This window comes from Oncorhynchus kisutch, unplaced genomic scaffold (genome assembly GCF_002021735.2).
Source record: "Oncorhynchus kisutch isolate 150728-3 unplaced genomic scaffold, Okis_V2 Okis07a-Okis12b_hom, whole genome shotgun sequence".
Classification (NCBI taxonomy): domain Eukaryota; kingdom Metazoa; phylum Chordata; class Actinopteri; order Salmoniformes; family Salmonidae; genus Oncorhynchus; species Oncorhynchus kisutch.
The window spans coordinates 851,716-878,763 of NW_022261984.1; the positions used below are offsets into that span (position 1 = coordinate 851,716).

At 44.1% G+C, this 27,048-nt stretch overlaps 1 protein-coding gene across 1 annotated transcript; it reads left to right on the plus strand.

Moving 5' to 3' along the window:
- The first annotated feature begins 661 nt into the window (after positions 1-661).
- LOC109877296 (bifunctional 3'-phosphoadenosine 5'-phosphosulfate synthase 1) lies at positions 662-25,958 on the plus strand. The gene is made up of 12 exons (XM_031814495.1): positions 662-906; positions 1,594-1,708; positions 2,231-2,466; positions 2,696-2,834; positions 5,717-5,835; positions 6,124-6,237; positions 6,434-6,545; positions 8,888-9,093; positions 13,044-13,179; positions 13,296-13,564; positions 20,015-20,244; positions 24,346-25,958. The coding sequence occupies exons 1-12, from the start codon at positions 844-846 to the stop codon at positions 24,485-24,487; spliced, it is 1,881 nt and encodes a 626-aa protein (XP_031670355.1). The 5' UTR covers positions 662-843; the 3' UTR covers positions 24,488-25,958.
- Positions 25,959-27,048: the final 1,090 nt, after the last annotated feature.

A 27,048-nucleotide genomic window follows, 5' to 3' on the forward strand; every position in this document is an offset into this window, starting at 1 on the left:
TCTCATACAAAACATCTAAGAAATAAACATGCTCTATTTAAGCCAGATTGTTCAAAAGAGGTAAAGCCTAGTCTTAGCCAACTAGGCCTGCATGATGATTAAGAAAAATAGGCTATTTATTCCCAGGCCTGTTCTGTAATGAGGACATTGGATAAGTACATAGCCTATCATCACACTTCTTTCTTTGATGTGGGGTTAGGCGTTTTCCAAAGAAGCAAACGACAGGGCCAACCATATGCAACATTTAGTCGGCTACAAGTTTGAGTTAACAGTGCAATTCTTCACAGATTGCTTTTAATGTTTTGTAATCAAGTCTGTCTTTACGATAATTGTTTTATATGTTGGATAATATTTTGTATGTATTTTTGTATGAGTAGGATTTGCCACAGTACGTGATATAGTTATTTAAATAAGTTATTTCCAATCATACAATTGAATTGGAAAAAATCGAACTGGAGCCAACAAACTAAAATGTCTAATATGAATATGTATTTTATCCAATATGCATTCCGTACTTATCTCCGCGATGCACACCACAGGTAATAAATAACTGGTCCAGGATATGTTATGTAATCTAGCTCTGTCATCCATAGATGTCATCACGGTGTCGTTTGAGACTTGCGCGGATAAAACTGATTCAAAATCAGTTTTCAAAGAACAGACAGTTCACCAGCCAATAGACATCACTTCCGATTCTGATGACGTAGGTCGTCCTCCTCGGTTCCTGTTTGAGGTTCCTCCATTCAAAGAGATAACTGTCCGTAAAAATATAACGTTTTAGTAATTGATTTAGTAGGTCGCATATACCGTAACTGGTGACGAAAGCTTTCATTATAGACCGTTATGGAGACTTCCGGAAACTCTCACAAGAAACCGAAGCTGAGCAACTCGTCCAGCGAGAATTGGGTGAGTTGTTGTATTCATTCCTACCCCGGCGACCGCTGCCACGTCAACAATATGCTGCTGAACTATCAATGTTGTCTCTTGTTTCTGCAATTTCTGTTCCCAGTAAAACATTTACTGCTATAATTAAATTATGCAATACTTTCTTAGCTGCGCGGAATGGCCGTGTTACTAGGATTGAAGGAATGCAATTAGTTAGCTTCTTAGTCTTGCCACCAAATGCCAGACAGACAGCCATTTGTATCAAGCTATAGCTTGCACGACATTTCAAAAGCAAGCTGTTCTGCCATATAGCTACTGCTATATGCTGCAGTTAGCTAGTTAACTATGAGATACTGTATCTGTTGCAAAATGATCTGTACCTTGACGTACATTTTTTGTGTGACTCTCAAAATGCTTCTTGCTAATCTCAGCAGGAGCCTAGTGACAGAGCACATGCATTGGGATGTAGAACTATGTCACATTACTGTACATTAGGGTCAAACCAGTCCTTCAACGTTTTTGTCATAATATTGCTGATTACCTTTTGCTTCATGAGTAAGAAATGTGCTGGACTCGGTGCAAGTCATTGTGGCTTCTGTACGTTGCAAAGTCACAGTCAGTGTTGGCTGCAAATGCAAAGGAACACATGGGACTAAGTCAGTGTAATTTGATATGAAACTAAAGGACAGAACAATATTGTGATTGCAGGGAACGCAGAGGGCGACTAATGTGACCTACCAGGCTCATCATGTCAGCAGGAACAAGCGTGGTCAGGTGGTGGGGACGAGAGGGGGCTTCCGTGGATGTACTGTCTGGCTCACAGGTATACAGAAGAACTAAAGTTCAGTTCGCCTGGTCCCAGATCTGTTTGGGCTGTGTTGTCAACTCCTAGGGTCATTGGTTGTTGTGAGACTGACCTTAGGAGTTGGCAAGACCACACAAACAGATCTGGGACCAGGCTATCGTCAGTTAGAAATACAAACGTTTTTTTAAGCCTTTCTTTCAGTCACTTTATATTCACTCACACTAACTCACCATTGAACAAGGTTTACTGATGTATTTAGGTTTCAAGTACTACCAAAAGACAATATTAGCATTCAATCAACAGTAGCATTTCTAAAGACTGCATCACATTCATCCACGCTCTGCCTTCAATTCTAATATTGTCAGGCACCATTTGTTATCATGCATTCAAAGCTAATATTGACGGCCACCATTTTCATCATTCATTCAATGCTAATATTGACGCAATGCTAAAATGGGGGTATTGCTAGTTGGCTACGCTCAATACTAATATTGACCAACCACCATCAACACCTATTCCTCACCACTCTCTCCCACCCAGGTCTGTCTGGGGCTGGGAAGACCACGGTGAGCATGGCCCTGGAGGAGTACCTGGTGTGCCACGGCATCCCCTGCTACTCGCTGGATGGAGACAACATCCGCCAGGGCTTAAACAAGAACCTGGGCTTCAGCCCTGAGGACCGCGAGGAGAACGTCAGGCGTATAGCCGAGGTGGCCCGCCTGTTCGCCGACGCAGGACTCGTCTGCATCGCCAGCTTCATCTCTCCCTACGGACGGGTGAGTGAGGGCGGGAACAAGTGAGAGAAAGAGGAGAGGGAGGTAGAGACAGAATAGAAGAGGATATCGGAAGACTGAGGGGAAGAGGTGATAAGTCATGAGAGAGGAGAGGAAAGAGAGCAAGAGTTGTGAGTTGTGTTTTGCCTGTAATTCCCAGTTGACGATTTCAAATACACTATCATCATCGTCAGGAGTTAACTATCCCGTTGTTTGTCTCCCCATCGTCCAGGATCGTGTGAATGCCAGGAAGATCCACGAGGCTGCAGGCTTGCCCTTCTTCGAGGTGTTTGTTGACGCGCCGCTTGACGTGTGTGAACAGCGAGACGTCAAGGGCCTCTACAAGAGAGCCAGGGCTGGAGAGATCAGAGGTAAGGCAAGATGAATAACACATGCTTATTAGAGGTCGATTAATTAGGGCCAATTTCAAGTTTTCATAACAATCGGAAATCCATTTTTTATTTTTTTATTTTTTGCTACACCTTTATTTATCCTTTATTTAACTAGGCAAGTCAGTTAAGAACACATTCTTATTTTCAATGACGGCCTAGGAACGGTGGGTTAACTGCTTTGTTCAGGGGCAGAATGACAGATTTTTACCTTGTCAGCTCGGGGATTCAATCTTGTAACCTTACAGTTAACTAGTCCAACGCTCTAACCACCTGATTACATTGCACTCCACGAGGAGACTGCCTGTTATGCGAATGCAGTTAGAAGCCAAGGTAAGTTGCTAGCTAGCATTAAACTTATCTCTTAAAAAACAATTAATCAATCAATCATAATCACTAGTTAACTACACATGGTTGATGATATTGCTAGTTTATCTAGCATGTCCTGCGTTGCGTATAATCGATGCGGTGCGTATTCGTGAAAAAGGACTCGTTGCTCCAATGTGTACCTAACCATAAACATCCATGCCTTTCTTAAAATCAATACACAAGTATATATTTTTAAACCTGCATATTTAGTTAATATAGCCTGCTAACATGACTCGTTGCGAACTGCGAAGACTATTTCTTCTTAACAAAGACGGCCAACTTCGCCAAACGGGATGATTTAACAAAAACGCATTTGCGAAAAAAGCACAATCGTTGCATGACTATACCTAACCAGAAACAAAATTTTAAACCTGCATATTTAGCTAAAAGAAATCCAGGTTAGCAGGCAATATTAACCAGGTGAAATTGTGTCACTTCTCTTGCGTTCATTGCACGCAGAGTCAGTGTCTATGCGACAGTTTGGGCTGCCTAATTTGCCAGAATTCTTACGTAATTATGACATAACATTGAAGGTTGTGCAATATAACAGGAATATTTAGACTAATGGATGCCACCCGTTAGATAAAATACAGAACGGTTCCGTATTTCACTGAAAGAATAAACGTCTTGTTTTCGAGATGATAGTTTCCGTATTCGACTATATTAATGACCTACAGCTCGTATTTCTGTGTGTTATTATGTTATAACTAAGTCTATGATTTGATAGAGCAGTCTGACTGAGCGATGGTAGGCAGCAGCAGGCTCGTAAGCATTCATTCAAACAGCACTTTTGTGCGTTTTGCCAGCAGCTCTGCTGTTTATGACTTCAAGCCTATCAACTCCCGAGATTAGGCTGGTGTAACCGATGTGAAATGGCTAGCTAGTTTGCGGGATGCACGCTAATAGCATTTCAAATGTCACTCGCTCTAAGACTGAGTGGTTGTTCCCCTTGCTCTGCATGGGCAACGCTTTTGTTGATGTGTTTCCTGGTTCGAGCCCAGATAGGAGCGAGGAGAGGGACGGAAGCTATACTGTTACACTGGCAATACTAAAGTGCCTATAAGAACATCCAATAGCCAAAGGTATATGAAATACAAATCGTATAGAGAGAAATGGTCCTATAATTCCTATAACAACTACAACCTGAAACTTCTTACCCGGGAATATTGAAGACTCATGTTAAAAGGAACCACCAGCTTTCATATGTTCTCATGTTCTGAGCAAGGAACTTAAAGGTTAGCTTTCTTACATGGCACATATTGCACTTTTACTCTTCTCCAACACTTTCTTTTTGCATTATTTAAACCAAATTGAACATGTTTCATTATTTGAGGCTAAATTGATTTTATTGATGTATTATATTAAGTTAAAATAAGTGTTCATTCAGTATTGTTGTAATTGTCATTATTACAAGCAAAATGTTTTTAATCGGCTGATTTAATCGGGATCTGCTTTTTTGGTCCTCCAATAATCGGTATCGGTGTTGAAAAGTCATATTCGGGCGACCTCTAATGCTTTTAGGCATTTGACCATAACTCTCTTATAGCATTAGTATGTATGAAAAAGTTGGAGAGAAGTCTCTAGAGAAAGTATGTAAAGTGTATTGGTTTTGACCAGCAGGAACATGAGATCTCATGTCTTCGGCTGTTGTTACCAGAGGAAGTGCTGTGTCATTTATCGCTCAGTGAAACAGTGAGTCACAAGCTAAGGAAGCTGCTGGGACAAGATATTCATCTAGTCTAGTGCACCCTGCTGAGCTCGGAGTCAGTTCATTTGTCATATGCACAGTATCCCCACGGTGTGCACAGTATCCCCACGGTGTGCACAGTATCCCCACGGTGTAAACAGTCCAATGAAATGCTTACTTACAGGTTCCTTCATGCTAAGCTCTGAGCTGTAGGCATGAGACAATATACTGCGAAGCCTGGTTAAGCTCTCCAACTGGTCAAGACATGATCTACCAGGTGCCATATGTCAGGTAGTAGAGTGACTAATTGAATGGGGGGATGGGGTGGGATTCAGCCCTGTTCGAGTGCGTCCTCAGGCCACACTATTAAGAATCTTGTCTCTTCCTGTCACACCAATCTGGATAATGAGCTGTGTGAACCAAAAAGCCTGTCTAGATTTCTGTTAATTTGTGTGACTTGTGCAGTGTTTCCAACCAGAGGTACAAGGGCCCCTGGGGTTACTTGGTCTATCCACAGTGCTACTTGAGAAGACTCATGAGACAATAGGGTTGCTGTTCAAATGCACACGAGGGGGTACTTCAGGGGTACTCTGGGTAGAGAACAATTCAGTTGGTGGTACAATAACTGTTAACGTTTGTGAGCCACTGACTCAGTGGATAGATATTACCTTCCCTGCAACATTAATGAAGTCACAACCTTTCTGCAAATTACATATTGTTTCATATTCAGCCATTGTTATTCATGCCAATTGAGGGACTGATTTAGCTATTCCATAAATTCATTGTGACTGTTTTCTCCATGCGTCAGGTTTCACTGGGATAGACTCGGAGTATGAGAAACCAGAGGCCCCAGAACTGGTGCTGAAGACTGACTCCTGCAGTGTCAACGAGTCTATACAGCAGCTCATTGACCTGCTACATGAGAAGGTGAGAGAAACAACCTTCTCTTTCATCCATCCATTGATGAGTTTTGTCATAAACAGATTCATTGAAACATGGAAGCATGCTGTCATATTTAATTTCCACCACTAGATGGCAGTGTCTTCACACTTTCAGATTGGGATTCACATTTCCAAAACACTAACGCCTCACAGCTGAATAACCCCCACTTTCACACCCCTGAATTCTTATCCAACGCGATCAACCTCTTGGATGTTCTCGTTTTACCATGATGTTTTGTGCATTTTCACTGGTATAATGAATGAATATTTGTAGGATATAGTGCCGGTGGATGCTTCCTATGAAGTGAAGGAGCTGTACGTAGTTGAGAACAAGCTGGACCTGGCCAAGACGGATGCTGAAACACTACCTGCTGTGCAGATTGGAAAGGTAACCGTTCTCATCAAATACCATTTTTACTAACACCTACTGGTGTTTTCCGAGAGTCTACAGGGGATGGATAGATTCTAAAGGCCTATGTTAAAGTGATAAGGGAACATTTCTGAAAGTGTGATCCATGTTCGACCATACTTTGAATGCTGTTGAACCATTATTTGAGTGCTGATTGACCACTGTTTGATCACAGGTGGACATGCAGTGGGTTCAGGTGCTTGCTGAGGGCTGGGCCACCCCTCTGAACGGCTTCATGAGGGAGAGGGAGTTCCTGCAGTGTCTCCATTTTGACTGTCTGCTGGACGGTAAGACGGCATCATGGCCCTTTCTCAACAATCTTTCCTTGATCCCTGATGTTTTCCTCTGGTTCTCTCCTCAAAATGTCTGCCTTAGAGTCCTTTCCTTGCCTACTTCTCAAAATGTCTGCCTTTCTTAATCCTCTCCACTTCTCACTGACATTTTGAGAAGGAGGTGCTGTGATAAATACAGGTGTATTTCTCTGTGAAGTCAAATAAATCGATGGATGTTATGCTCTATAATGGCCACTAGAGGGAGATGAAACCTCTCAAAAGGACATGTTCAGATCAAATCAAATGTTATTTGTGACATGGCCGAATACAACAGATGTAGACCATGCAGTGAAATGACTTACAAGCTCTTAACCAACACTGCAGTTAAAATATATATATTTTTAAGTGTTTAGTAAAAAATAGACACGTTAAAAATAACATAGTTAAAGAGCAGCAGTAAAATAACAGTACCGAGGCTGTGTACAGGGGGTACAGGAACAATGTGTCGAGGTAATATGTACATGTAGAGTTGGAACAAGTGGTCTTGATTAGCTCATCATTACCTCAAAATGACCGAATACATTAGTTAATCAAAAGTAAGTCTGATTTTTAGATGAAAAAATCAGAGGGATAATCTTACCATGCTATTGTGTTGAGTCATCGTGATCCTTTTACACTTCAGGCTCAAGACTTTTAATTCTCTGGAAACAAATGGAACCGGTACCTTTTGAGTTGTGCTGAAGGAACACCGCGGGGCCCAGTCTTTGGTATTGGTGAAACTGTGTAATTACACCAATTTCCTACACAGAGTTTGAATTTCCAAAAAAGAGTCAATTTGCTTTTATTGCCCACATAACACTGACCCTTAAGGCGACGTGTGTGATGTGTTGCCAATACCTACTGGCACACACACACACACACACACGCAGCATAAAAATGTGTTCAACAACAGAAATGATAACCAAGCCAGTGTTTCATTAGCTGTCTGATATCACAGGTGTTTCTTACAGCAACAACTCTCTACTCTTCACAGCACCAACGAGTCATTTTTGGATCAGGTCTTGTTTGGTTTTTCTTTAGATATGATTTCAATATGTTTTGGACCAGAGCTAATGGTGACTCTATGCTGTGGCAAATAAGGGAAACTGGGCCTGTGTACTTGGTAGAGAAGGCTGAATGACGTGTCCATGTGCAATGCCCTCACTCGGGTTTCGCTTGTTTGTCCTAGCGAGGGAAATGTGAGCGGAGGAAAAGGATGAAGCCTTAATATTGATTGCCTCCACAAACTATCGTTTGTCTATTTCCAGTTCCTTCTAGGGATTTTACAGTGGCTGACCCTTACGGCGCTGGAGGAGCTTCCGTTCCACACAATCACCACTGAACCAAACATGACTGGATAGAAGTCGGATCATTTCTTCATTTAAATAACACAACTTTTGTAGTTAAATGACCCTTTTACCCTCACTTTCACTTCAGGTTGCACAATTCTGGTGACTTTCCCAAAATTCCCCAGTTTTCCAGAAATTCTGGTTGGAAGATTCCTGGAATTAAGAGGAAATAAGCAGGAAATATGGGAATCCTCCAACCAGGATTTCTGGTAAACCAGGGCATTTGGGGAATGTTACTGGAATTTTACAACCCTACTCTCACTTCATTGTAATCCGTCCCTGATTTGGAGTCCCAGTTAATAGGATTGACAAGGACACCAGCATTTCCCTGGTAGATGACTGTGTTGTGTGTTTGTGCCAGCTCCTTGTTTGGCATGGGCCAGGCTGGGACAGCAGGCGTGTGTGTGTGTTCACGTGTCTTATTGAAGCCAGCTGTGTGTGCTAACTCTGTGACAGAGGACGGAGGAGTGGTGGCCGGGTGGTTGGCAGCAATGGCATCCCATCCAGCAACACACCATCTGATCCAATAGGATGTGAAAAGCGTGCTGGTCATGTTGGTTTAATCAAGGTGTAGGGCTAAATGAATCTGCCAACGTCATGTCAACACGGGGCCTCTCTTTCTTTTATCTTTTTCTTTCTTTCTGCGCGGGTTAGAAACCACCTGAATGCACAAGACTGGATGGTGTTTGTTCCCTAAACACCTCATATATCTTAAATGTCTAAATATTCCCTGGTATAGTATGCAGTAGATAGGCTGTACTTGAAGTTATTGTAGGAGAGACAGTTAAACTGATGCTGCAGGTTTTCTGATGGGGCTGTCTGGTTTCTGACCTATCAACTTCCCCTGTCAGCAGTCTGACGTTGATTTATTCTGTGTCTCAAAGCACTAACATGGCTACCTTCCATGTCTCCTTTCCTTTATTCAACCTCTCAATGAACCAAACCACCTGTTCCCCTCCCGTCCCCTAGGTGGCGTCATCAACCTGTCTGTGCCGGTGGTGTTGCCAGTGTCGGGGGCGGACAAGGAGCGTCTGGACGGCGTCACGGCCATGGCCCTGGTGTACGAGGGCCGCCGTGTGGCCATCCTCCGCAACCCCGAGTTCTACGAGCACCGCAAAGAGGAGCGCTGCGCCCGCCAGTGGGGCACTACCTGCAAGGACCACCCCTACATCAAGGTCAGTGGTTAGTTCCAGAGACCCCTACCACATAGACAGACAGGGCAGCCACGGTCCGGTCCACTGCACCGCGAGGGGTGTTATGCCAGCAAAAGCTGTGTTGAAAACTGTTGAGTAACACTCCTACATCAAGGTCAGTGGTTAGTTCCAGAGACCCTATCACATAAACGAGCAGGGGGGGCTACGGACCGTTCCACTGCACAGCAAGGGGTGTCTTGACTTTCCAACGAAAGCTGTCACTTTTGAAAGCTGTCATGTAACATGTCAAAACGACAATGTTTGTTTTCCTTTGAGTGTTTCTTATCTTTGTTTGGCTCAAACCGGTGCTCTTGACAGTTTCATCTGACAGTTTATGTCATGTGACACGGAGGAGCCTTGGCGTTCTCACACCTCCCTCCACCAGGTTTATTATCATACACCCATACCTTCTGTTACAGCTCCACAGTCTCCAGAGCTGTATAGAATGTCCCACTGGTAGTTATTATGAAATGGATCCCTGGTCATAATGCTGAACAATGCAGGCATGGCCCCTGAGATGGTTACCCTTAATGTGATGTTTGATAAACACCCTCCCCATGTCCAACTCAACCAACTCTCCCCTTGTACGTACACACACACACACATCGTTCTAATAGAAGACAGATCCTAGGTGACCCTTTTCCTCAGTGCTGCTTATGGAAGGACTGAATAAAGTGGAGTAGTGTCGTAAAGAAATGGGCTGCTGCTGCTCTCCTTCCCCTGTCAGAAGTGCTTGTGTAATCGCTCCATCGCCCTCGGACCGCCCTCAATTTGCACATGTGTTTTATTTGGATCGCAGTCTCTCTCGGCCCCCTCTCTCCATCTGGCCCCTTCAAACGGCCTTTTATTTACACAGGGCTTTTAGTAAAGCTGTCCTGGACTTGGAGCTGGCCCTGCTGAACACATTACCCCTCGCCAGCAGCCACCCACCTCATCCATTCCAAATATACCTGAGCAAAGATGGCAACAATGGTTTCTTATTATTATGGACTGTTATTATATCAGTGGGCGCTCAGGTAGACTTCGTGGCGTCCTGAAATGATCCCACCCCCCTGCTTTAAAAAAAACTACAGGCGCCAGCCCAGCCGTGGCGAGGGATCAGACCTGGGAAAGCTGTCTTGCGCACACACAAGTGTAGTCACACACACGCCACCACGTCACACAACAGGACTGGAGATCTATAACCGGGGAGGACAATTGTGAAATTTCATTTTTGAAACCCTATCTTCAAGACTGATGGTGGCAGGAGCCGGGCTAGGGTTATTTTTGCTATCTGTCTCGGGACAATTTGGGCTCCCATTGTTATGGATTAGTGTGGGTTTGCGCACACACACACACACACACACACACACACACAGAGGGAGCTGGAGTAGTGCTATACTGTCTTCAACCCAACTCGGTCTGGTGATTTTAAACACACTGAACAGACACACACTAACACCACGGTGGCTCATTTTAAAGCCCTGCCCTGTTGAGTCATTGGCTGGGTGAGATGCTGTGAATTTGCATCTCCTGTTTCACTCAAAATGCCCTTCAATTCAACAAAGTTGAACAGCCAACACTATCTTCAGCGTCTCTGTTATCCATTCTGGGTTGGTGTTCAGTTGTAGGCACTGTCAGTTTACCAAGAAAGCAGTGTGGTTGGCTGTCCATCAGCTACCCATAATCCTCTAGTGCGTCTGTCTCTGGCGGCTCTGACCCTGCTGCAATGCATGCTGGGTAGTGGGTTCTCCCAGACCTGTCACTCTGTTTCTCCAGCGGTGCCTCCTGTCCTGTCTCCGCTGTGTGTGTACAGCTTGCTATGATTAAGGTGTCACTCGTTTAACACACACACACTTTAACTCCCTGCGCTGTAGACGATCCGTCAACACACCCCTCGCAGGCGGCAGCCCCTCATCCCGTCTCCGTCTCTCTCTGAGACGAGGAATAACCTGCTCCGTATTACGTCGCGGTCAATCCACGTTTCCTGTTTACTCCTGTCCGTGCCGCCAGGGAGATGGGAGCCTTCACGTCGGAAACTACAGCATGCTGAGTTGTTTAATTTAGCAGGAGTCCCTTTGTATCTAAAACAGTGTGTGTGTGTGTTATCGTGTAAATGCAGCTTTGGGTTACCCCTGAGCTAGCATTCTACTATCATTTTCCATCTTAGAATGTTTATTAGATCTACTGTGTGTTTGGGAATTGAAACGGTTTTTCCTCAGATGGGTCTTTTCATGTCTCAGCCGCCAAAGTGAGGGTTATTCGTCTTCTTAGCCACTGATCTGGAGCCAGTAGATCAGACTAGTTGGATCAAGTGGAATGAAAGGCATCTCTTCACACCGTTACACTGAACTCCATCCATCTATCCTTCCTCTCTGACTTATTGATGATAACAACAAGAGGGCAGAGTTTTAGCAGCCTTCAGTTCTCTCAATGTTTTCTTGAACACTGAAGATGTGTGCAGTGTATACAACCTTGTGGATAATACATGCTCCATCTCTGTTGTGAAAGACGTCCTACTACAACTTACAAAGACTTGGGCGAAATGCACTACCAACGTCTGTCAGACAGTCAGTGCTACTGTGGAATCGTCCTCAGAATATGAATTCTAGTCTGTGGAATCTAAGACTCCGCCTCCATACAGTTACATCCATAGGAACCCACCCCCTTTAAATCCAAACCTTTACATGCCACTGTGAGCGTTTTTATATGGGACATCACAACTGCTCACTAGTAGGCTGGTATTGTTTTCTAACTTCGACTCCTTGAGTAATATTAAATAGCCATTCTCTATAAGACACATTTGTGAAATGCTTCTGGACCCCCCTGGTCCTGCCATAGTCTATCCATAGTCCTGATTTGATGGCTTGATTACCTACCCTGCAGTGTGTACTCCATAAAGAGCCCAGTGGTTACAGCACAGGCACAGTACATGCCCAGAAAGGCAGACCAAGAGTTATAGCCTGAAACAATGCTGGCTTTGCCTGGGTTTAGCAGTACTTTGGGGACATTAGAACAATATTGTAAGGGGGGGGGGAATCGCTTCAATGTGGTCCATGAGCTCATCGTGGATGGTGTCTCGTTGTGGATTACATTACACGTCATATTTTGTGTTCCTCCTGAGTTTTTTCCCGCTAAAGTCGAGAGGAATGCGGTCAAAGGCATAAAGCAAAGGGGATTCTTCATTCTTCCTGGGCTCCAATTTGTAGGAGTCTCAAAGGCATAAAGCAAAGGGGATTCTTCATTCTTCCTGGGGTCCAATTTGTAGGAGTCTCAAAGGCATAAAGCAAAGGGGATTCTTCATTCTTCCTGGGCTCCAATTTGTAGGAGTCTCAAAGGCATAAAGCAAAGGGGATTCTTCATTCTTCCTGGGCTCCAATTTGTAGGAGTCTCAAAGGCATAAAGCAAAGGGGATTCTTCATTCTTCCTGGGCTCCAATTTGTAGGAGTCTCAACTTTTTTAGATGTTTTATTTCAAGTTGTCTGGGGGCTGTTATTGATTTATCCATAATCCCGCCCCTCTTTCAGCAGTTGCCAGATTGGGGTGGTTTACTGTTTTGAAACAGTCCTTGATGGCTGTCATAACCGCAGTATGAACATGGTAGAGGAGTTAGAGAATGCCACTTGTTTAGCATCAATTTCAAATTGATCCATAGCCGCAGGCTCTTCATGTACCTCTGACAGGATTGGATAGTTATAAGCAATATGGTCATTACTGCACCTCTCTCTTATTTGATAGTCTGAAATGTTCACCATATTGCTTACAGCTATCCAGTCTTTTCAGATCTGCACAATACCCGGGTTGAAATAAGTTCTGGTAAAAAGGTCATTGAAATGTCCTGGAAAAATATTTTTTGAAAAGTGGGAACCCTGGAAAATATATGAGTCACAGTGAAGTGGGTGTGGTTTTGTATGATGTTAATGGTCAGAGTGTTGTCTCTCTGTCTGGTCCAGATGGTAATGGAGAGTGGAGACTGGCTGGTAGGAGGAGACCTGCAGGTCCTGGACAAGATCAGCTGGAACGACGGCCTGGACCAGTACAGACTCACCCCCACTGAGCTCAAACACAAGTTCAAGGAGATGAATGCAGGTAACGGTAGAGAGTTAGATCTCTCTCTCTCTATTTTGCTGGTTAAGAAAACCAGGATGTCTCAATAAAGATGCAGCATCTAAATCAGTCTTTCTCTGCCCTCTTTCTCCCTCCAGACGCGGTGTTTGCCTTCCAGCTGCGTAACCCGGTGCACAACGGCCACGCCCTCCTCATGCAGGACACCCACAAGCGTCTGATCGAACGGGGCTACCGCCGGCCCGTCCTACTGCTGCACCCGCTGGGCGGCTGGACCAAGGACGACGACGTGCCGTTGGAGTGGCGCATGAAGCAGCACGCCGCCGTGCTGGACGAGGGCGTGCTGAAACCCGAAAACACCATCGTGGCCATCTTCCCGTCGCCCATGATGTACGCTGGCCCCACTGAGGTAAGCTTAGCAGTAACCTGACCATAGAACCCGTAGAACGGGCTTCCCTATTCAAGTCAATGGTTGAAATAATGGGAGGACTGGCAGCCAAGTCTGTTCTATGGATTCTATTTCTATGGACCTGACACTTAAATTGCCTGACTGTCACATGATGGGACGGTCCACACGTGACTTATGAAATCAGCTTAATCTAACATGGATGGCAATTTACATTCAGAATTAGAAAGTTCAATATAATCTCTGTCACTTTGTATTGTACTTACTTGATGCCTGTCTAGCTGTTTGAAGTCTCCTGCTGTCCTTTAATCATGTAGTCCGGGTTATGGGGAGACGATCATTGAGACCAGACTGAGCTCTGTTCTGTTCTGGGGAACACGATGCAGCCTGAAAAGGCCCATCATCTGTCTGTGTGATCTTACAGCCTGACATCAAATGCACCACAAAAGCATCCTCATTGTTAAAAGTAGAACCAACCCGTTTCTGTTTTTTTTTTGAGCCTTCTGAGAATAAATAAACGTTTTATAATGTAATTCCATTGTCCTCCAAGAGTTGCTGCATGTTCTCTGTAATTCTGGCACCTTTTGGATAGTGAGGTAGTGGTAGGGATCCCTTCTCTTCAGATGGACTTAAATAAAATAATCAAATACTTCTTCACCCTGAAATAATACAACAGGCTTAAGATCAGTCCAGGCCCATACATTTAGGAGAAGATGAACGATCTTCCGGACTCATCTAACACCCTATGAAATGTTTTGTGTGTTTGACTACATATGCTGTATTCCCATCCATAATAAGTCAAGTTTATTTGTCGTACAGTACCTTCAGAAAGTAGTCATACCTTGACTGATTCCACATCTTGTTGTTACAGCCTGAATTCACAATGGATTAAATAGATGTATTTCTCACCCATCTACACACACAATACCCCATGATGAAAAAAGAGAAAATGTGTTTTTTTAAAACATTTATGCAAATGTGTTAATTAAATGCAGAAATAGCTCATTAACATAAGTATTCACACCCCTGAGTCAATACACGTTAGAATCACCTTTGGCAGTGATTTAAAGCTGTGAGTCTTTCTGGGTAATTCTCTAAGAGCTGTACACATCTGGATTGTACAATATTTGCCCATTATTTTGTTCAATATTCTTCGAACTCTGTCAAATTGGTTGTTGATCGTTGCTTGACAACCTGTTTCAAGTCTTGCCACAGATTTTCAAGCAGATTAAAGTCAAAACTGTAACTCGGCCACTCCGGAACATTCCCTGTCTTCTTGGTAAGCAAGTCCAGTGTAGATTTGGCCTTGTGTTTTGGGTTATTGTCCTGCTGAAAGGTAATTAATCAGCCAGTGTCTGGTGGAAAGCAGACTGAACCAGGGTTTCCTCTGTATTTAGGTTCATTTTTGATCCTCTAACTCCCCAGTCCTTAACGATTACAAGCGGAACCATAACATGATGCAGCTACAACTATGCTTGACAATATGGAGTGTGACACTCTGTTATGTGTGGTCCTGGAAGTGCCCCAAACATATTCAGGACAAATGATTTGCTTTGACAAATTTTTTTCAGTATTACTTTAGTGCCGTGTTGCAAACAGGATGCATGTTTTGGAATATTTTTATTCTGTACAGCTTCCTTTTAACTCTGTCAATTAGGTTCGTATTGTGGAGAAACTACAATGTTGATCCATCCTCAGTCTTCTCCTATCACAGCTATTAAACTCTGTGACTGTTTTAACGTCCCCATTGGCCTCATGGTGAAATCCCTGAGCGGTTTCTGAGTTATGAAGGACGCTTCTATCTTTTGTAGTGACTGAGTGTATTGATACACCATCCAAAGTGTAATTAATAACTACACCAGGCTCAAAGGGATATTACATGTCTGCTTTTTCTATTTTTACCCATCTACCCATTGGTGCCCTTCTTTGTGAGGCATTGAAAAACCTCCCTGGTCTTTGTGGTTGAATCTGTGTTTGAAATTCACTGCTCGGTTGAAGGACCTTACACTTATCTGTATGTGTGGAGTACAGAGATGAGTCATTAAAAATCGTGTTAAACACTTTCACACAGAATGAGTCTATGCAACTTATTATGTGACTTGTTACTCCTGAACTTATTTAGGCTCGCCGTAACAACTGGGTTGAATACTTAGTGACCGAAGACATTTCAGCTTTTCATTTATCAGTTCGTAAAATAAAAAAACATATTTTGACTTTGATATTATGGGGTGTTGTGTGTAGGCCAGTGACACAACATTGAATCCATTTTAAATTCAGGTTGTAACAACAACAATGTGGAACAAGTCAAGGGGTGTGAATACTTTCTGAAGGCTCAGGATACACATGGTACAACGTACAATGACGTGCTTCCCTACAGGTTCTCTATCCACGATGCCACGTGATACGCAGTACAATGACGTGCTTGCCTACAGGTTCTCTATCCACGATGCCACGTGATACGCAGTACAATGACGTGCTTACCTACAGGTTCTCTATCCACGATGCCACGTGATACGCAGTATAATGACGTGCTTACCTACAGGTTCTCTATCCACGATGCCACGTGATACGCAGTACAATGACGTGCTTACCTACAGGTTCCCTATCCACGATGCCACGTGATACGCAGTACAATGACGTGCTTGCCTACAGGTTCTCTATCCACGATGCCACGTGATACACAGTACAATGACGTGCTTACCTACAGGTTCTCTATCCACGATGCCACGTGATACGCAGTACAATGACGTGCTTACCTACAGGTTCCCTATCCACGATGCCACGTGATTGATACGCAGTACAATGACGTGCTTACCTACAGGTTCCCTATCCACGATGCCACGTGATACGCAGTACAATGACGTGCTTCCCTACAGGTTCCCTATCCACGATGCCACGTGATACGCAGTACAATGACGTGCTTCCCTACAGGTTCTCTATCCACGATGCCACGTGATACGCAGTACAATGACGTGCTTACCTACAGGTTCTCTATCCACGATGCCACGTGATACGCAGTACAATGACGTGCTTACCTACAGGTTCCCTATCCACGATGCCACGTGATACGCAGTACAATGACGTGCTTACCTACAGGTTCTCTATCCACGATGCCACGTGATACGCAGTACAATGGCGTGCTTACCTACAGGTTCCCTATCCACGATGCCACGTGATACGCAGTACAATGACGTGCTTACCTACAGGTTCTCTATCCACGATGCCACGTGATACGCAGTACAATGACGTGCTTACCTACAGGTTCCCTATCCACGATGCCACGTGATACGCAGTACAATGACGTGCTTACCTACAGGTTCCCTATCCACGATGCCACGTGATACGCAGTACAATGACGTGCTTCCCTACAGGTTCTCTATCCACGATGCCACGTGATACGCAGTACAATGACGTGCTTACCTACAGGTTCTCTATCCACGATGCCACGTGATACGCAGTACAATGACGTGCTTACCTACAGGTTCCCTATCCACGATGCCACGTGATACGCAGTACAATGACGTGCTTACCTACAGGTTCTCTATCCACGATGCCACGTGATACGCAGTACAATGGCGTGCTTACCTACAGGTTCCCTATCCACGATGCCACGTGATACGCAGTACAATGACGTGCTTACCTACAGGTTCTCTATCCACGATGCCACGTGATACGCAGTACAATGACGTGCTTACCTACAGGTTCTCTATCCACGATGCCACGTGATACGCAGTACAATGACGTGCTTACCTACAGGTTCTCTATCCACGATGTCACGTGATACGCAGTACAATGACGTGCTTGCCTACAGGTTCTCTATCCACGATGCCACGTGATACGCAGTACAATGACGTGCTTGCCTACAGGTTCCCTATCCACGATGCCACGTGATACGCAGTACAATGACGTGCTTACCTACAGGTTCTCTATCCACGATGCCACGTGATACGCAGTACAATGACGTGCTTACCTACAGGTTCTCTATCCACGATGCCACGTGATACGCAGTACAATGACGTGCTTACCTACAGGTTCCCTAGCCACGATGCCACGTGATACGCAGTACAATGACGTGCTTACCTACAGGTTCTCTATCCACGATGCCACGTGATACGCAGTACAATGACGTGCTTACCTACAGGTTCCCTATCCACGATGCCACGTGATACGCAGTACAATGACGTGCTTACCTACAGGTTCCCTATCCACGATGCCACGTGATACGCAGTACAATGACGTGCTTACCTACAGGTTCCCTATCCACGATGCCACGTGATACGCAGTACAATGACGTGCTTACCTACAGGTTCCCTATCCACGATGCCACGTGATACGCAGTACAATGACGTGCTTACCTACAGGTTCCCTATCCACGATGCCACGTGATACGCAGTACAATGACGTGCTTACCTACAGGTTCCCTATCCACGATGCCACGTGATACGCAGTACAATGGCGTGCTTACCTACAGGTTCTCTATCCACGATGCCACGTGATACGCAGTACAATGACGTGCTTACCTACAGGTTCTCTATCCACGATGTCACGTGATACGCAGTACAATGACGTGCTTGCCTACAGGTTCTCTATCCACGATGCCACGTGATACGCAGTACAATGACGTGCTTGCCTACAGGTTCCCTATCCACGATGCCACGTGATACGCAGTACAATGACGTGCTTACCTACAGGTTCTCTATCCACGATGCCACGTGATACGCAGTACAATGACGTGCTTACCTACAGGTTCTCTATCCACGATGCCACGTGATACGCAGTACAATGACGTGCTTACCTACAGGTTCCCTAGCCACGATGCCACGTGATACGCAGTACAATGACGTGCTTACCTACAGGTTCTCTATCCACGATGCCACGTGATACGCAGTACAATGACGTGCTTACCTACAGGTTCCCTATCCACGATGCCACGTGATACGCAGTACAATGACGTGCTTACCTACAGGTTCCCTATCCACGATGCCACGTGATACGCAGTACAATGACGTGCTTACCTACAGGTTCCCTATCCACGATGCCACGTGATACGCAGTACAATGACGTGCTTACCTACAGGTTCCCTATCCACGATGCCACGTGATACGCAGTACAATGACGTGCTTACCTACAGGTTCTCTATCCACGATGCCACGTGATACGCAGTACAATGACGTGCTTACCTACAGGTTCCCTATCCACGATGCCACGTGATACGCAGTACAATGACGTGCTTACCTACAGGTTCCCTATCCACGATGCCACGTGATACGCAGTACAATGACGTGCTTACCTACAGGTTCTCTATCCACGATGCCACGTGATACGCAGTACAATGACGTGCTTCCCTACAGGTACCTACATGATACGGTTAAGAGGACGCAGGTTAAGAATGATACAAATTAAGATCAATGTAATAAAATGTTTAGTACATTTAGCAGGAATATAAATACAGGGAAGGCACCGTAGGATATGTGCCGGGGAGGGGCATAAAAATAGAATAGCCGCCAGGTTGGAGGGAGTGGGTTCACATGGCCCTGAGTGTCCATCTTAAGACTCGCTTCCAACCTGGCAACCAGCTAACAAAACAATGCACTCCATCCCTCCCTCTCCAGACTGCCTACAGAGTTTAACTGTTGTTTTTTTTCTTCTCCTCCTAACTCCCTTTGTTCTCTCATCAAGGTCTTTTAGTTTAAGACTAGCGTTTTTAAGGTTGAAGACTTCCAATTTTAAAAGTAGGATGGGAGCGTATGGGTGGTTAAATAGTGGGATTGGCCCAAAGAATGAAGTCTTGTTTTCTTTAGTCATTTGAAACTTCCACTCAAGAACTCCGTTTATTGTTGTTTCTGTAATGTGTTGTAAAACCGGATTCTCGCATGTCGACGGTGGGCGCTACGTTCGGGGGGGGGGTTTGAGCACTCCTGTCCAAACGTCATTACCGTAATTGGCTGTTTATTATTGAAGAAAGTGCTTTGTAATGTAATTATAGGGGGCTTGCGTCCATGTCCATCGGCGGTAGCAGCGAGAGCAATGTCCACTCGTATTTAGGGGAATTGTGCTCCACCGTATGTGATTACGAATCAGTCAAGGTAATCAAGTGCTGTTTTTCCCTTCCCATCGGTCTCACCACAATGTGGCTGTTGTGCCAAGGCTTCCTTGTTTCTCCAACCCAGTGAAAGAGCTGCCCAACCACTTCCCCTTCTCCTGGCTTCCCATTAAAATGTTCTAAACGTTCTCATCCTCTGAGTGACCAGAGGGGGTTTTCCCATTAGAAATGCTAAAGGGTAGAATTGGAAATGCTAAAAGGTAGAATTGGAAATGCTAAAAGGTAGAATTGGCGCTAAATCAGAAATACCAGCTAGTATTTTCACCCATTGGAAATGCCAACATTTAGCGTTGACTTTTAGTTTTGAGTAACTAAAGCAAACATATTTTTTTTCCTCAATAAAACCACAGGTGCAGTGGCACTGCCGAGCCCGAATGGTGGCCGGCGCCAACTTCTACATCGTGGGTCGCGACCCGGCGGGCATGCCCCACCCAGCCACGGGAAAGGACCTGTACGAGCCAACCCATGGGGCTAAAGTCCTCACCATGGCGCCTGGACTCATCACCCTGGAGATTGTACCCTTCAAGGTGGCCGCCTACAACAAAGCCAAGAGGGCCATGGACTTCTACGACCCCAAGAAGTAAGCCCTGTCACTCATCGTTTGTTTTTCAGTCTCCGTTCCATCTCGTTATTGTATATTTTTTTAGGGGGTAGATCAGCTTTAATATTGTAGAAACAACACACAATAAGGAGATAATCTGTCTGCCATTTTGTGTTTGCGTGAAGGACAGGATGATTAATTGTTTTATCTATTTTTATTTAACCTGAACTTGGCAAGTAAGTTAAGAACAAATTCTTATTTACAATGCCGGCCTAGAAACAGTGGGTTAACTGCCTTGTTCAAGGGCAGAAAGACATATTTTTACCTTGTCAGCTCAGGGATTGGTTCTGGCAACCTTTCGGTTACTGGCCCAACGCTCTGACCACTAGGCTACCTTCCGCCCCATAATGAGTGTCTTTATAAATAAATCTCTACTCTCAAGGTTCGAAGAATGTAATCGGTGGATGTCACTCGTAATACCAGTGTTCTTCAACAACGGATGTAATGAAGTCCAAATGTTACATTCTTGAAGGTTTTAAGATGTTTCTAAGTCATGGTGACCTTTCTCAACCAATCAGAATTAGTCAACATTTAGTCACACTTTTACCTAGATATCAAAATACTATAAAGGTGTATACTCTGCCGTACAATCTTGATGTGGGTAAACGGGGTGCGTTCATTAAGACATACAACATAAAACGTTTTGCAACGGAAAACAAATGAGCGTTTTTTTTCTTTTCTTTTTTCATCGGTGGCAGGAATGTTGTTCCACAGCCTGTAAACATTATCATGCCTAACTCCAATAACCCAAATTGATCATTCATTAAGCTTCTCCACTGAAACCTCCCATGTGTTTTTCTTCCTTATCTACGGCAAACGGCAAAGCCAAGAATAACAGGAACTCCTTTGCTTTCTTATGCTCTTTACAAAGTTTTGTGGCTTTCTGAGCTTTTGAAGTCGTTCGGAAATCACAGAGAACTGCTATTAATTAAAGTCTGTAAAAAGTCTATGTACGGATACTGCAGCCGATGACTAACGAAAATCGTGCAGTTTCTGTGTGCTATGGGCTTTAATACCATCCACGCTATCACTTTATAGCCATGTCTGGCTTAGAATATCATGACTGAAAACTGATCTGACTGATTAAAGGAATATGATGACTTAAAAAGTAGGAACTGATTGATCAGAAGGAGTACACACTTTTTTTTCCATGGCGCATGTTTTGATATCAGAATAAATTGAGTTGACAAGATAAATATAGTATTTGTATATCGGGGGGGGGATATCACAATCACCAGGAGAACTAGTCTGAAAGGAAATATTTCCCCACACCTAGTTGGGTTTCACCTAGGCATGGGATTCAGAAATGGAGCACAGAGATATATTTCCTTCCTGGATTGAAAGCAGGAGAATTACGACAATAAGAGCCACAACTGACACGGCTGTTTATATTCTATGTATATTCTTTCTCTCCATACCAGTAGTCCAGTATGTTGATAAAGGCTCACTCCAGAACCATTTGGTATGTTATAAAGGTACAATCAATGAGTATTTCTCTATCAGCTTGTCTTCTACTTCGAGTGGCTGAACCGACCAGTTCTACAGTTTGATAAGACCGTTTGGATAGCAGTAAATCTTCCTGCTAAGCGTGAGATAATTCTGCAGTGTGACTCAGTGGAACTGTAAGAGTAATGGGACAAAGATCCTATAGTGGTTACTATGTCACCACTACTAGAATTCCCCTTGCGCTCTTCTCAACAAGCCCCCTTAAGAACTGCCGAGTCAGCAGTCTGGCTTGTCAAGAACCTTAACCACGTTATATTCTAGTCCTTCCAGGAAAGTAATTGTCAGTTTTCTGACTGTCACAATAACATTATATAACAGGCGACTTCATTTCAGCTCAATTGTGTTGTTTTTATTAATATGAAACCTGAAGACCCGAAAAGAGCTACGCCAGAAAATGTCAAAGCCGCAATGACTGTCTCTTTCTGACCGTATCAGTGCTAGGCTAGCAGCTAGGGAGAGCTGAGAGAAAGTAAACGCTAAATCACAATTTCAAAGGCTCTGGTTGGCGCCTTGTGAAATTTATGGCATTCCGTCTGTTCTCGACCACTCCTTGTGCACATTGTGCCGGCCGGCGCTGCCAAATGTGAGAGGAATATAGATGCTAGGCCTAATTGCCAACGATCGCCCTTAAAGTCTGCCTCTATAGTGTAATGGCTAAAATCAGCGCAAGCTGTTTCTCATTTGACCGCATATTAAGTGTTCCTCCTCCGCCGAGTTTGTGCTCCCCCTCCCCCTAGCTCTTTCTCTGTGTCTCGCTCTTTCTCTGTGTGTCTCACTCTCTCTCCTCTCCTCTCTCCTCTCTCTCTCTGCCCTGTCATTTCCACCTATTGTAATGAATACAAGTCCTCCACAATCAGAGTTCATCAAAGTATTTCATCAAAGTTTTTAGGACCAGAACACATTGAGCATAGTATACAATAGAACAGGTTCACTGGATGGCAATTCTAGAATGTTTATTTCTTCCCAGCGAGACTGCAAGTATTAGCCCCATGGCCCGATCTATAGATCTGATAGGAAATAGGACAATATGATAAAAAGGTGTGATTTTCCAGTACAAAATTCACTAATTTATGGGGAGAATACAGTAATTTATGGGGAGAATACAGTAATTTATGGGGAGAATACAGTCGTAGATGTGTTCAACAGTGTGTTTGCATTACGGAGGTCAGGAGGAAGGTGATCCCATTGCTGCCTATGGAGATGGAGAAACGGGAGCTGACTCGTTGGCACACCTGGAGTGTCAGACATACACGGGGTTCTGGGTTCCGCCACCTGGCTGTCAGCCTGGTCTGCATTGTACTGTACTGCAGGCTGAAGACTCACTGTTGTGCAGAGGAAAATAACATGACGGTAACTCAGCAGTACTAGGGGAGGAATTAGGGAGGTTATTTAAGTGGTCTATTCAGTTGATTTGAACAGGGACCATGTACTACAAAAACACACGTTTCAGGACACTTGAGAAATGATACATTTGTATCAGATTTAGCTGACAGCTGATTTACATCTGCAAGTGGGTTCAAAGAATAGACAACCCAGAACCCAGAGTCCTTAAGAATGAGATTCATTGACTAATTGAAAGTCCAATTCAAGAATGGAGGGGGAAAAGTGAAATTTTCTGAATGAAATTAAACCCCAAACCAACCCTTAAATTGTCCGCGGGCTTCAATATGTAGTTTCAGGAGTGAGGTAGACAGGAGAGGACACTGCAGAATATGTGGAACTGGAGTTTACATCCTACTACAACTCTGCTGGTCAGGAATCCATGATGAGGTTTAATGTGTGGAAACGTCGTGGCTCTTGCTGCGGCCTTAACAGTACAAATCCGTACAAGACGCTCCGCACAACAATCCACACGACCGCAAGCCGCTGAGAAACGAAACCACATTTGACAAATGTGATTATTATGAGGAAAGTGCATTGTAACGGTGGCGAGAGAAGGAATGTGCTTGAATGTTACCCCCTTTGTCTAAATGAAGGAATCTACAGTAGTATCTAATGAATCTAATCATTGACAAATATTTCATTTATCCCCTACTTGTGTGTGGCGGAGTCATGGAAGATTGTATTTAGACTAGTCTGTTTTTTACAGGAATTTTCTCATTTTGGTTTGAGACTAATTAGCTGTGTTTAGACAATTTTTTTGGCCCGTGTTTATTTTTGAACCAGTTGTTTAAACTGAGAAGTCTAACAGAAGGTTTGAATTTGACGGCGAAGGTCTGACGTTTAGGTTGCGCTCTTACTTTGCCGCTGGCTTGAAGCAACGTCTCTGAGTGCTGCTGGTTCATGTGTCTGAGGTTCTTTTCATATCCCAGGTCCCCTGGCGTAAGGGGGCTTGAGTGCGTGTTTACTTCAATTACTGAAATACATGGCCTTTTTTTCCAAGCATATGAAGTGCATTTTGTGAAGTTCCCTCAAAGAACTCTTCCTAAAGTGTCCTTGAATTGAGTTGGTCATGCCATTCATCCACACAGTAAGTTAGAAGATCGTTCCTCACTTACCAGACAGCATGTCAGGATCAGGCTGTTGAAATGAGACGGTGCCTTCTACATTTTTTTTTTCTTCATTTTCTTTCAGCCATCAAGACTATGACTTCATCTCAGGGACACGGATGCGTAAGATGGCTCGCGAAGGACAGAACCCTCCGGAAGGCTTCATGGCCCCCAAAGCCTGGGCTGTCCTGGTGGAGTACTATCAGTCCTTGGAGAAGGCTACCTAAGGTCAAATGTCAAAATGGGGAACATCCGGGTCGTATTCATTAGGGCACACCATAGTAAAACTTTTTCAAACGTTTTCCACCAGGAAAAACTAAAACAAGCGGTTGTCATTGGACAAGTCCAGATAGTCCCTGCCTGCTTCAGTCTGTTTCCCTCCGTTTGGTGCCTAATGAATACGACACAGCTATCTCCTCTAAAACAGTTAAAAGATTAATACGAGGACCACTCAACAGCTAGATGTCCCTCTCCAACGCACACACCTCTCTATTCTCCCCTTCTCCTGTATTTTCTCCTACTCTCCTCTCCTCTCTCTCGTTCTGCTGCTACTGCCACTGGGCTTCAGTCTTACCACACTGAGTATGTACTTTATTTAAACTCACCATTAGAAATTGGTTTCTCTAATTGTGCAACTATCAGTATTTTTTAAATGTGTTTTAAACTGGAAAGTGGGTTCAAATGTTCATTTTAAAAGGTGTGAAGAGGCAAAGATTGTTGTTTTTAGAGAACGATGCAAAAAGTTTCCTCATGATGTAACAAGATGTGGTTTAGTTGAGGATGAAAACATGATACATGTAGGAAGTCAATGCCCCTCTTAGTAATGTTTCCTAGAACTCTTACCGTGTCCATGGCTAACGTGATCATATTGATTCTTTTGAGTGTTTGGCTTTGTCCCTTTGTCCCCATGCACACTTCAAATAAGTCAGTGGAAAGACTCATTTAGTGATCTGAAAACAAGCCATCGCTGTGTAGCTGCAGTATGTGGGTAACTGTCATCTGAGGTTGTTGGCCTGACTGGAACTGTGGTTTGAATTGGAGTTTGCGGTCAAGTTGAGTGCCTTGTCTTTGTCAATCGTTCTCACACAGAGACAATGCATCCCCCCCCCCACACACACACACACACCTGCTCATACTCCCACTTGCCTCTGTTATATTAAAGCGGTCCAATAGATCCAGGAAGTGATCTGCAAAGCAGATGAGAAGTGAACTAATGACTAAACCTTTAGAAAACCTTCCTGTTTTACCATTAGCTTTATTTCTCCATACTGATAAAGGATGTCTTTTTACCTTGATGTAGCATGTAGTGAAGTGTTTACCACCTATGACTGTTTTAGTGAACTATCAGTATTTTATTTTTTTAGTTGATGTTTATCACACAGGAGGTTGGTGGCATCTTACTTGGGGAGGACAGGCTGGTGGTAGCGACTGGAGCAGGATAGGTGGAATGGTATTCCATTTGTTCTGTTCCAGCCATTATTATGAGCTGTCCTCCCCAAAGCAGCCCCCTGTGGTCTGTCACTATATATATTTGAGTTTGTTTGCTTGTTTTAATATTCTTTGTACTGAGTTATGATATTTTCCATTTGGTTACTACTGTACAAACATGGGTCTGCTCTGCTAGTATGGCTGGAAGAAAAGATATTGGTTTATATATTATTGTCCATGTTCTCCAATAAAGCATTTTTAGCAAATGGATACATTTTATTTTTTTGTTGGTTAGCCACAGGCCACGATGGATATAGATAAAATGCTTCCAGACTCTCAAATATACTGTGTCATCAAAGAATTAATGTTTAACTCAGAACTACATCTAATTTGCTTCAAAAGGAACTACCATTGATGAGCTTTTACTGATTTAAACCAGAGTAGGTGATCTCATTCCCAATGTATACCGTTAAAATACCCTGCCATCTCCCATCAGGCACATATAGTGCTGACGTATGTGTGACAACCTGTAATGTTTCAACTGGTCCTGTTGTACGTCTCAGTGCCTCATGTCCACACCTTTTTTATATAGGAATTTCCATTCGTTTTTAATATTCTCAGACCCGGTACATTGTGCTCACTGCTCAATCACGGTAAAGAGCCCCCTCGTGCTCCATCTCTCTCTCCTTCAGTCTCTCCCTCCGTCTCTGTTTCTGACACACACACACACACACACACACACACACACCCTCCCAGCTGTGGCCCAGATGCGTGGGCCCTGTGAAAGTGGAACACACAGGGTAAATGCATGGCCTTAAGTCGCCCCTCTCAGACAGGAGGACCCTGGATATTCCATCTAAGCCACCTCATGGAGACCTCCGTAACCAATAGACCTGCCTGCCAGCAGTCATTTTTCTACACCGCGTTGCCAGACCTTGTTCAATCTCAAATGGTAATCAAGCTCGGACCTCGATACCTCTTCAAAGGGAGTGCTGTTGTTTTTTTAGCTGTAAATGAAGGAATGCTGTAGGGATTGGGAAGCTTGCCTTACATTTTGGTTGTCCTTTTAACTTTCTCTGAGGGAATGAGGGGGTGTAGTCCTCTGGGGGGGGGGGATTCAGGTGTGCAGAGTTATACTGCAGATTCCCTTCAACCCTTGTGATGTTCTAGATGGATCACACACATTGTATAAGAAGTGATTATACCATCTATCACTCCTTTTCATCTGTATGAAGAATCGAGACAATTTTTCAGATGGCTCTACCTTTAATCAGATGTGGCTTTGAACTTTTGTCATCTCTGATTTCATCAAATTTGCCAAAGAGTATTCCTTTACAACATGGCTGGCTGCCAGCCCCAA